The sequence below is a fragment of the Nyctereutes procyonoides genome, unplaced genomic scaffold (assembly GCF_905146905.1).
Source record: "Nyctereutes procyonoides isolate TBG_1078 unplaced genomic scaffold, NYPRO_anot_genome, whole genome shotgun sequence".
Classification (NCBI taxonomy): Eukaryota; Metazoa; Chordata; class Mammalia; order Carnivora; family Canidae; genus Nyctereutes; species Nyctereutes procyonoides.
This window is the reverse complement of record NW_026575136.1, coordinates 4,572,133-4,584,779: the sequence shown is the minus strand read 5'-3', so window position 1 is coordinate 4,584,779 and position 12,647 is coordinate 4,572,133. Positions and strand designations below refer to the sequence as shown.

Here is a 12,647-nt window from a genome sequence, read left to right as displayed (position 1 = left end):
TGCTTCCTGTGGCTCTCTTTTATCTATGCTCATCACTATTTCAAAGATGAAATATTCGAATGTAATAGAAACAGTCCATATCACCCTCTTCCCAAATTGAAGCTAACAATATGATTTTGATGACAAAAGGAAGATACTATGCTTTAATATATTCTGTTCATCTTAAAACCCTAAATGCACTTCACACATCTCTTTGAATACAACAGCAAAGTATTTTGTTCTGATTAAAATAGCTGTGTATTTACCCTCTTGGACCTGTTAATTGATCTGAAGAAGGACTTGGAATGTAAATGAGGATGAGAACATCAGCCTCAGCTGGCCATGGGGGACAGATAATATAGAAAAACTTCAGTGTGGCCAAAGATTCCTATAACCTCAGGAGAGGAAATTTAGCAGGCAAACGTAACTGCCACACTATTAATTAAATCAACTTCATTCACTCATGTCAGATACATATAAGCTGTGATGCCTCAGGCCACATTGAAATACACAGAGAGGATTTGGATGAATTGAACTACATGAATATGAGGCAGGAGAGTTGTCCAAGCACTGACTCTGAATTGTCCAAGTACTGATTATGAGGAAAGGTAAAGCACCTCCGGCCCTAAGCATGTCTACATGGCATACTCACATCCAGTTGTTTAAGGCATCTGATCATCCTCTGCACTCATGGAAACACTTTTGCAATACTTCATTCCAACTCAGAAAAATAATGTTCACATTAAGGATAGAAAATCCTTAAGGATACAATGGGAAAATATAAGCATTGTATTTTTATGATGCCAATCATGGTGTATAATTTCTGATTAATCCCTCATTATGTTGATCAGATTCTCTTGTAAAGAATCAAGACTTATGAATTACTCTGGAGATCCAGTATATGCACCTTAAAAAAACTAAAGCCACTGTCACATTCTTTTCCTTAAAAAAAAAAAAAGAAAAAGAAAAAAGAAATCCGGGACCCATTTTTAGAAGTAAATAATTTTATTTTAAATATATAAAACTTCAATCTTCTTCTGTTTCATAAAATATGTAATAATACAAATCAGAATGTTTTTCTTCACTCTTTTTTAAATGCTTATTTTATCTAGTTCTAGGTATTAAATTAATTTAAATAGCTTTTCTAATTACATATTTATTTTAATTCTACATAATTATTCTCCTTAATTTACATAAGTTGTATTATCTCTTATTCATCCTCATTTCCTAAATGGTAGATATCACCTATAAGAAATTGTTATCTTCAAGAATTTTTCACTTAAGTGAAAAGTGTAGCTTTTGATGATGTGTGTGTGTGTGTGTGTTTTAGCATGCTACTCATAATTTTGCCCATTTATAAAAGTTATTCTTAAAGTACTAGAATGGTATTTAAAGAGAAACAATGATGGGAAGTTTAACAATTTGAGACAAAACAATATGTTAATCTTAAGCATTCATAGAGTACATTAAAAATCTGTTTTTAATCTGAAGTATATAGATAAATGTCTCAACTCTTCACTTAGAATGAGTGTTATGAAAAAAAAGAATGAGTGTTATGATATGTTATTATGATATGTTAATTAAAAAACTATAAGAAAACATTATCTACTGGATCTTTCTTTCTGTCTTGTTATCTTGTTGTCTTTTTTTTTTTTTTTGAAGGAGTACAAACGTTGAGAATCCTTCCTTATTGATATATGAAAACAAGTATTTTGTTAAATTTAAGGGTAATTTTGCCAGATTGAAAAAAAACACATTTGTAATCTTTGTTATTGGTTTAATAATAATAATAAAAATAATAATATAGTCATGAATGTTGGTTTTGAAATGTAGAATATTTGAACTCTCCAAATATCTCAAAACAATCTACTCTAGTAAGTTTTATCAACTTTATCAAACACTTTTCTTATATTTGAATAGTCATGTGTTTTTATCTTAAGCTGGTAATTCATATCTCTGTACTCATTTGTGTTTGTTTGAAATTTGAATGACATGAACTTTCCTATGTCCTGATCCCCAGTTGAAGGATTTTTGTCATAGAGTCCTTAGTCGTCCATCTCAGGCAGGCTCTAAGCAAACTTTCTTCAATAAAAAATCAAATGCACGTAAAACCAATTTCCTGTGTTTTAGTGTTCCATCACCCATAGACTAAGGAAGATACTATATGATAGGAAGTCAGAATATTTTCATTATCAATGTTTATTTGTTGAAAAAGTGATTCACTGATTGTTTAGGCTTTGTCCTACAAGACAGGAAATCCCTCCATTCCTTGTTAAAGATAGCCTAAAAAGGATTTGCACATAGACTATTTTATGAGTTTCTTTATTTTAAAATGTTTATTTAGCCTCATTTTTCCCTCAAGAGAAAATAAAACAAAACAAACACACACAAACAGCTTTAAAAAAATAGGCTAATGGTGCCTGGTGGCTCACTAGTTAGGCACCTGACTCTTGATTTTGGCTCAAGTTATGATTACAGGGTGGTGAGATCAAGCCCTGTGTTGGGCTCAGCATCAGCAAGGAGTCTGCTTAAGATTTTCTCTTTCTCCCTTTGCCCCTCCCCTCCCATTTGTGTGTGTGCTCACTCTCTCTCTCTCTCAAATAAATAAATAAATCTTTAAAAAAACACTAAGCTAATTATTTCATTGCTATCTTAACAAACTAGATAGGAAGCTAAAGGGAAAATTATGATGATGATGTTATTAGTAATAATATAACAATATTTATATAACATTTACCATGTGCCAACCATTATTTTAAGTATTTTTCATATTTTCATTTAATCCGAAAACAATCCTATGATTTAAACACTGTCATTACACCCATTTTAAAGATTAGGAAATTGAAGCATAGAAAAGGTTAAGTAATTCACTCAGAGATATGATGAGTGGCAAAACCTAGGCCTTGTAATTTGAGAACTTGTGATCCTAATCACTCCTTTATGCCGTTCAAGCATTTCATTTTCTGAAGAAAGTCTAACAATATAATTTGGGACAGAATCTTCCCAATTTTGTAATTCAAGTCCATTTCACTCTTACTATTTATTCACAATTGTCTCTGCATATACTATTTCCAAGTAAAGTTGGCCACTAATCAAAATGCAAGGAAACATTATTAAATAATCATTTTAAGAGTAAAACATGAGGACTATTTCTATCAAGTAACAATCATAAGGAAAAGAGCCAAGACATGTATAAAATATTTTTATCCTGATAAAATAGTAAAAATTAACATAGTATTGAGAATTTACAATATTGCAGGCAGTATGCTGAGTGCTTTACATGCAGTAGTTATGTTACCCCTTGTTGCTATCGCCCTGTGGTATAAGTGCTATGATTATCTTTAGTTGATGAGTGGAGAAATTAAAGATCAAAGTGACTGAGTTGCTTACCCAAGTGTCAGAAGCAAAATTTCCATCCATATAGTTTGCAACTGCTTCAGATGAAAAATAAATAAAAAGTGTCAAGTTAGATGTCAAAAGGAAAATTTATAAAAATAAGAGGGCTATTAAAGATGGAAGTGTCCATGCTGGAGTAGATTTCAAATGTAATACAGTTTTTGAAAACCAACTAACAAGATAAAAATCAACCGCAGACTATTAATAAATATAAAGGAAAAGAGTAAACAGCTATTATTTTTCCATTATGCCAGAGCAGGAAAGTGCTCAGTAAAATTAAGTGTCAATAAAGTAAAGACAAAATTAAACTTTTTTTTTTTCTAAGCAGAGACACAATTAACCTGTGAAAATGACTCATACTGGATGGTAATGAAGCAAATAGCTTAGTGAAATTGAGAACATATCTGATTCACCATAATGGGATTTTCAGTTAGATCAAATCACACTTTGTATTAGTCATCGTGAGTCAGGGTACATGCTGATGAGCACTAAGGGCCTCAAAAGAAAAATTTATTTTTTCACCAAGGACAGAGGCTCATGATTAAAAACCAGGATATAGTAAATATTTATTACATGTGCATAGGAGGGAATGTCAAAAGATGTGCCATTAGTGTGTGAACCAATGGTTCTATCTCTAGTGTATTCCTGCCTATTGCTTCATCCAGTAAATTCAGTGCTCAATCTCATAATCAAGAGGAAAAGAGACAAAGACTTCCTTGGTTTCGAAAGAAGAAAAGTAATTCACAGTAATTTCTCATGCAGCACAGAGATGGAACTACCTTTATGATGTTGTGGACAGTTTGGAAAGTTGTTCATAAAATGGCAAAAAGCAAGAGCAGGATTCACCACAGGAATAGTGCAGTTTTAAAGATATCTACACTGAGGATCATGTGACTTGGATTTTTGTTCCAATTCTATCACTTCTTGTGTGATAATAGACGATAACCCTTCATTTTAAAGTGTTGGCATTTTCCTTTCTGTGAGGGGTTTGAATTAGGTGAACTTATAAGATTATATATTTATAATATTTCTTTGAATTACCACTGCCTGTATCTTACAGAAGTCTGTACTAATGTCCTTTTTAAAATAAGTCTAGAGGGCAGCCCCTGTGGCCCAGCTGTTTAGTGCCACCCCCCACCCAGGGCGTGATCCTGGAGACTGGGGATCAAGTCCCATATTGGGCTCCCTGCATGGAGCCTACTTCTCCCTCTGCCTGTGTCTCTGCCTCTCTCTCTCTCTCTCTCTCTCTCTCTCTGTGTGTGTGTGTGTGTCTGTCATAAATAAATAAATTTTTAAAGTAAATAAATAAAATAAGTCTAGAATATAGAGAAATATTTCAGTGTTTGAGATTCACTGTTTGTGCAGTTCCATGATGAGAACCTGTTTGGGACTTTCAAAGGTTGCCTCTTGTTCATCTCTTAGCAAGAGGATTCCTATTATTTTGATTACTCAGATTACATATTGTGAGTTTCACTATGCTTACTTTTTGAACGTAGTACTTGTTCATACTACTCAATTTTTTTTTACTAAACAATCAGTAACTATATTTATGTTCTCAGAACTTTCTCCCTTTGATATGTCACCTCTTATATTTTCCTGTTTTCCTGCAAATCACTGTTTCAATTAAGATATATTGAGACAGGGCCTGCCACTCACATAAAAAGGCATTCAAAATAAAATGCTATGGAATGATATTTTCCAAAATCACACTATAAAGAATCCATGAATCAGAATCCATTCATTTTTGAATCAAATATTTTATTAACTAGAACATAAGCAGTGGGCACTATTATAAAATGTGTTGCTCTCTCTTTTTTTTTTTTTTTTTTTTCTTTTTACAGATCTGGATAATGTGGAAGGCATTGCTGTGGACTGGATTGGAAATAACCTTTACTGGACAAACGATGGCCATAGGAAGACGATTAACGTGGCCCGGCTAGAAAAAGCGTCTCAGAGTCGGAAGACTCTTCTAGAAGGAGAAATGTCTCATCCCAGAGGGATTGTGGTGGATCCTGTTAATGGGTATGTAATAATATTTGATCAGCTTGATAGGAGGAAAATTGTTTTTATGTATTTAGTAGTAGCAAGTTTGAGTTAAATTCACACATGAATGACCAGAATGGGAAAAGTTACCCATTTAATGATTTTTGTTTATAGGAAATGTGCTAAATTAATGTGTCAAAAGACAGTTAACTGAAATAAACAGATTATTTGTATAAAGGATATATTTACTTAATTTACACCGACAAAGACTATAATTCTCCATTTTAGATGGCCTGACACCAAGATAAATAATCAATTGAGAGAATCAATCAGGGATCCCTGGGTGGCGCAGCAGTTTAGCGCCTGCCTTTGGCCCAGGGCGCGATCCTGGAGACCCGGGACGGAATCCCATGTCGGGCTCCCTGCATGGAGCCTGCTTCTCCCTCTGCCTGTGTCTCTGCCTCTCTCTCTCTCTCTCTCTCTCTCTCTCTCTCTCTCTCTCTGTGACTATCATGAATAAATAAATAAAATATTTAAAAAAGAATCAATCAATTTAATTTTTAAAGGGTATTAAAATTTAATGTATTCAGAAAAAAGCAAAGTTTTTTTTTGTTTGTTTTTGTTTTTGTTTTGTTTTTTTTTTTTGGTACATTTACCGTGGGCCAGGCATTTTGTTAAATGGGCTGACTATGCTCCTATTCTGTAATCATCAAATAATCTTTTAACTAATTGCTATTCTCATCTTTGTTTTACAAAGAAGAAACTGATAACTGATCTGCAAATGACCATTAAATTATTAAGTGACTGAGTAGATGTTTAAGTCCCAGCAGCCTGTCTCTAAAAATTTACTCAAAGCCACTACATGTCACTACTTTTTACTAGCCAAGTTTAGTAATCACATAATTTTAGATATAATTATAGTTTTTATATAGTGAAATCATTTTGTACCGTGTGCTACTTGTTTTAGGATAGAATAGTTTGTGCGATTCTCAGCATTATATTTTTCTTTTATTTTTATTCAAAGCTATTACCTGAACACAAACAACACCGTGCACATAGAAATATTGAAGAATATGAACATTCCTAACAGAATGTCAGAAATAAATGGATGGATTACATATTTTAAATGTATATTTGCTATATGTGATGTTCATCCCTCCCGTCTTATATTTTACTGTTGCAAAATAGCATCACAAAACAAGTATTCTTTATACCTTACTACACACATAGAAAAATACTCAATTGCATAGGATGTGTATGCCTTCCCTATAAACTGAGATTACCAGATTGTAGTTCCTAAAATTGTTTGTGTTGAGAATAGCTCCAAACAAATACAATTAATGTACTTTTTCCTAGGCTGACATTTAGGCAGAGAGTGAACTCATTGTATGTGTTTTTATAAAACATAATTATAAAGCAATTTCACTGATTTTATGTGTGGATTCTATAATTATCTGTACTATTCCAGGACTTTCAAACCAAATCATCTACCTGACCTTTAAATCAAGGTAATCTTAATTTTAAGAGAAACTATTTATAACACACTGTCTAAATTTACTTGAAGCAAGATATCTTAAAACAGCATCTTCCTTCCCAGTTCATTAGAGAAATATTTTGTGATAGAGTTAAAGAGCATTTTTGGTGCCAAGACAGATGACACAAATATGGAAGTCGTAGAATCATATGATTTAGATGGAAGTTTAGAGGTCACTAGTCCCACCTCTCTATTCAAATTAGGGAATCCCCTTCAATGCTTCTCTAATAGGCAGGATAGATATAATATCCATTCCAGTTAGATATAATATCTACATTGTTTATAGTTTATAGTATTTGGAGGAAATCTACATCGTTTATAGTGTTTGGGGAAAATTCTAATTGACTTTTTTTTTCTTTTCATTAAGGCAATATCTTCATCTCTGTAATATCTACTAGCTGACCCTATATTTGCCTCTGGTGCTACAAAGAATGACTCTTAGACCTTTTCCATTAGACATTTTCTATTTTCTATTATGCACCAACCTGAAAAACACATTATGTGTGTATGAGTATGAATGTGTATATCCATATATATGTAGTTGTGCACACACACACACACAAACACACACACACATATTTTTTTCTGAGCAATATACTATACCCAGAATTCTGTACTAGGTATACAATAGTTAACAAAACAAGCATAGCCATAAATCTTGTGAAGCATCTTCTGTCATCTGTAAGGTGGGGGATAGATAGGACTAGAATTAAGTATCAAATAAGCAACTAATGTAATTTCTACAGACCAGAGTTAAGGAGGAAAACAAACAAGATGACATGTTGGAAACTAACAGGTTGAACAATTTCAATAGGTTTGCTGAAAGGCCTAAGGATGCATTATTTATACCAAAACTTAACTATAGAAAAAGAATCAGCAATGGAGAGTAAAGGAAAGAGTATTGCAGATCAAGAAAATGGTACATTTGAAGATCTTAAGTTGGGTAAAACTTGACTATCAGAAACACCGAGATGAGAACAACAGAGAGGCAGAGGAGAAGTGATGCAGATGCAGTTGGAAAGGAAGCAGGGCCTTGTTCGCCAGGATGAGAGCTTTGTACTCTGTCTTTGGCACAGGACAAAATAGGGAAGTAAGAATCAGATACATATTTAAAAAAATCTAATCTGACTGTAATGTGAGAGTGGATTAATCGGAAGATAGAAGTAAAAGTGGAATCATGTGAAATTAATTATCCAAATAATTTTTTGACCATAATATAATTTTTTAAAAAGAAGAAGAAATGTTAGCTAGGAAAAGTCCTTTTAAAATAGCACAATATAACTTTTCACAAAATATTAAAAATAAAAACTTCATTTATTTACAGTTTTTCCTATCATAGTACCTATTTGCAGCTGTACACAGAAGGAGAGAATTACAGGTTTTCTCCACTATAATAGCCAATTAACAAAGATTGCTTATTTCAGAAATATCCTTTATCCAAAGCTTCATAAACAATTACAGAATCAGTAAATAATTTGTTCATTTATTTCTTTATTAAAGTGTATTATTGATTAAGTACCGTACAGATCAATAGAAATCACTAAAACAGTAATTGTCCTCAAGGAGTTTATAATCTTTTTTGTTTGTATGTTTTTTATTGGAGTCCAATTTGCCAACATATAGTATAACACCCAATGCTCATCCTGTCCAGTGCCCCCCTCAGTGTCTGTCACCCAGTCACCCCATTCCCTCCACCCACCTCCCCTTCCAGTTCCCCTTGTTCATTTCCCAGAGTTAGGAGTTTATAATCTGATGTTCTTGAGGATGCCTGGGTAGCTCAGTGGTTGAGCATCTGCCTTTGGCTCAGGTGGTGATCCTGGGGTCTAGGGATCGAGTCTCACATCTGGTTCCCCACAAGGAACCTGCTTCTCCCTCTGCTTATATCTCTGCCTTTCTCTCTGTGTGTCTCTTATGAATATAAAAATAAATAAAGTCTTTAAAAAAATGAGCTGATGTGCTTGATACACACACACACACACACACACACATTACCTATAAAAAATAGAATGAAATCATGCTCTTCAGAAAAATCACTGAGGCTCTCAATTCAGACTTGAGTTTTAGAGGTTGAATAGGATTTCCAAATGAGTAGATTTAATCTCAGGGGCTTAGGATGTGGAGTCATAAGGTTAGTCACTGTACTCTGATGGGACATGTAAGTACTTGTTCAGAGGCAGGGAAGTTAATGGCAGTTTTGAGATGAGATGGGTTCATTAAGTCTAGAGCAGAGGGCATGTGACAGAACATACATAGGAGATGAAATTAGACATATGCAGAAATCTTCATTGTTGGTATTAAAAGATGTTTGTTGTTTTGTTTTATTTTGGTTTTTTCCCTGACAACAAGTAATTGGAAGGTCTTGAGAACAGTCACATTTTTCAATTCATGACTTAGGAAGACAAGTAATTGAAATGTGATAGTTCTATGTGGCCAACCTGTTAGAAGTTCCCATTGAAGAGGGATAAAAGACAGATTGTAGCATTTGTAATGGGAATAGACAAGTGAGGATTGAGGAAAGAGACACTGAAAATACAACTGGCAGGTCTCAACAGTGATAGAAATGGGTATAAAGCAGGAGGAGGAATTGGTTACAATGGCACTGTTTCTCAAGCTGATAACTGCAGATGAATTCCCTCCTTCCGATGATAATTTCACACTTTATAATTTATATCAGTAACTTAGACACCTGTGTCTCCAGTTTTGACTTCTCAAAATATTATCTGTTGTAAATATGCTCAATGCTGAATGTATATTTGCCTCCAAACATGGTCTGTGGTATCCCTATCTCAATAGTGCCATGCTTTCTAGTTAATAGTAGCTATTACATCGGCATTAAATTGAGGTGTTTTTGTTTTTGTTTTTGTTTTTGAGATTTTATTTATTTATTTAACCCAGAGAAAGAGAGAGAGATCACACCAGCAGGGGGAGCAGCAGGGAGAGGGAGAGGGAGAAGTAGACTCGCCACTGAGCAGGGAGCCAGACCTGAGGTTCAATCCCAGGACCCTGGGATCTTGACCTGAGCTGGTGGCAGAGGCTTAACTGATTGAGCCACTCAGGTACCCCATAAATCAAGTTTTTTAACAGTAACATTATGTTACTTTCATGGCTTAAGGATTTAAGTATGTCTAGGATTGACTACCACATAATACAATTTAATTTGGGGATATGATCAATATCAACAAATGCAAGCTCAGTACTTATAGGGTACAAATATAAATAAGAAATAATCCCTGCCCTTAATTATATTAATTCTCAATTGAAACCATCTGACATTTAACACTATTAAATATAATACAAGGCATACATGCAACAAATACTATAAAAAATCTTTTTAAATGTCCCTAGAACACAAAGGAAAGACTTTATTTTGACAGAAAGGGTAGAAATAGACTTCATCAAATAATTGTATTTGAATAGGACTTGAAAAATAGAGGTGCAATTTTTCTTGCTGTGTTCGCAGAAGTCTCACTTAACCTAATATTTATTTAATGAATACCTGAGTCCCGCATACAAAAAGATTTATATTAGTGTCTGCTTGTTTTATAAGTTAAACATTAAAAAATTAATGTTAAATGTTAAAAAAATTTCCTATTTTCTGCATTTAGGAATCATCATGTTTCATACTGATTATAAGGCTTCCACAATCTAACTCTGTAACCTAATGAAATTGGTAGATGATGACACACCTAGCCTCTGATAGACTGGCACCCTTGTTTAAATTGTTTTCTTATATTCTGTTTGAATAAAAATAATCATAGATAATGAATCAGATCACAAACAACGATTTCTTTAAATAGCAAAACAATAAAAGTTATGCTTAGATTATCCAGAATTACCCTGCATGTATGTGTGTCTGTACACATATGCAATTTGGGTTGGAGAATCAAAAAATAAAAAAAAAAAGTGTGAATGTGGTCAAAATAAAAGCTAGAGGGGAAGATAATTGCAATTTTAACAAGTTGTAAATTAGCAACAACAATAAAACTGCATTGACTAAATGTATTTAAAGTTTCATGAAAGTATTAATGGAGACAAAAAAAGTTGTATATTTCTCTTTTACATAGTTGATTTATACAGTTGAAGTCAATTAGTTATATGTAACTAACAGAGAACTAGAGCAAATGGAATGACCGTCTCATTTATTCTTAATTTGTTCCAATAATAATAATACCACTCAAAGAACATGCTGGATGCAAGATAAACATATATGCATGTTTATTTCTAGGATTACAATGTATTTTGACATAATAAAATTCACCCATCTCAATCTATTTCCTCAGATCTAAAAAGATATAGCAACATAATTTTAAACTGTTAAGGGCATTTTTAAAAAGCTTAAATAGCATAAAATAATCGATGGTGTGTCACATCCTCAGGTTTCCCAAATCTTCATTTAGATCACAGTAGGATTTTTAGTCATGGATACAGATTTTTCCCAAATTACCTCAGGAATTATTTAGGGTCCACAAAATGGACCTAAATGGGTGGCAGACGATCAACTAAGGCCATTTCTAGGGTCAGCAGCTTAGAAAAGCTTTAGAGCTTTGGAAAGTTGTGTATGAGGTGACCGAATTAAAACCCACACTTTAATTAATAACTCCAGAACTTTCACATGACCCTAGAACAGCACATGTGGAGGGGTTTAACCTCATTCACGAGAGAATTGGAAAGTTAACTCACCCCCTCCCCCGTTACAGCTTAACACAAAAGACTTGTCTTTAAAAGGCAGAAGCTTTTGTTTGAGAAAGAAATTAAAACTCAAAATCTCAAGGTCAGTCAACCTGATGTTATTAAACTCATGTGCAGCTAAATCATCATCTGTGGGTTTTGAGGTTATAATAAGGAGCAATAAAGCATAGATAATTTGCAGGAGGAAGACAAATTAGACTTGGCCAAATAAACCCAGTGTGACCATACCCTTCAGTACAAAGACAATTCAATTGCCTGTCTTAAAAAATAATAAATAATAATTCATCTAAGATTAAATAAAGCCTGGAGGAGGTCATTAACGGCACCACGAGTTCTCATGTCAGTCGATCGATCTGCTTTTCAATCACATAATTGATTTTATGTTTTCTAAAGTGGACATTTAAAAATAGTAATGCCTCGAAAATCACTTTCCAAACTCAGTATCAACACCAAAGAAGATAAATATCTGGCACTTAGTGTTAGGTTCGATAGTGTATGAGGACAGTAAGTGTGGTAGTGGTGGCAGTGGGTTTTCTGTAATGTGGCCGAACAGCCTGGCTTCACTGAACACATCTGTGCTTCCCTGAGGACTTCACAGATGCCCCCTCCCTTTGGTAGATGAACATTTAGGTAGGAGGAGAAATCAGAATGTAATTAGATGTTATGGCAGTGCCCAATCTAAAGCATCCCTTTGTATGGGGGCTGGTTGAAATAACATGTGTGCACTCTTGTTTGTGATGTCCTAGTTGGATGTATTGGACAGACTGGGAGGAAGATGAAATAGATGACAGCGTGGGAAGGATCGAGAAGGCCTGGATGGATGGCTTCAATCGGCAGATTTTTGTGACTTCAAAGATGCTGTGGCCAAACGGTTTAACTCTGGACTTTCACACCAACACATTATACTGGTGTGACGCCTATTATGATCATATTGAAAAAGTGTTTTTGAATGGAACTCACAGGAAGGTAAAAGACAAATACTGCTGTTTTTTTAACTCACAGGCTGCTTCTTCACAGAGCCTTGTTGTTGTGTTAAAAATACTTTCAAGTTTATTTTTACCCCTCT

The 12,647-nt window shown here is 33.9% G+C and overlaps 1 protein-coding gene across 1 annotated transcript in view; it reads left to right on the top strand.

Moving 5' to 3' along the window:
• Positions 1 to 12,647, top strand: part of LOC129495604 (low-density lipoprotein receptor-related protein 1B) — a 1,831,349-nt gene that overhangs the window by 1,104,062 nt on the left and 714,640 nt on the right. The window contains exons 12-13 of the mRNA XM_055303278.1: positions 5,217 to 5,397; positions 12,328 to 12,547. Of these exons, the coding sequence (XP_055159253.1) occupies positions 5,217 to 5,397; positions 12,328 to 12,547 (401 nt within the window). The remainder of the gene's footprint in view (positions 1 to 5,216; positions 5,398 to 12,327; positions 12,548 to 12,647) is intronic.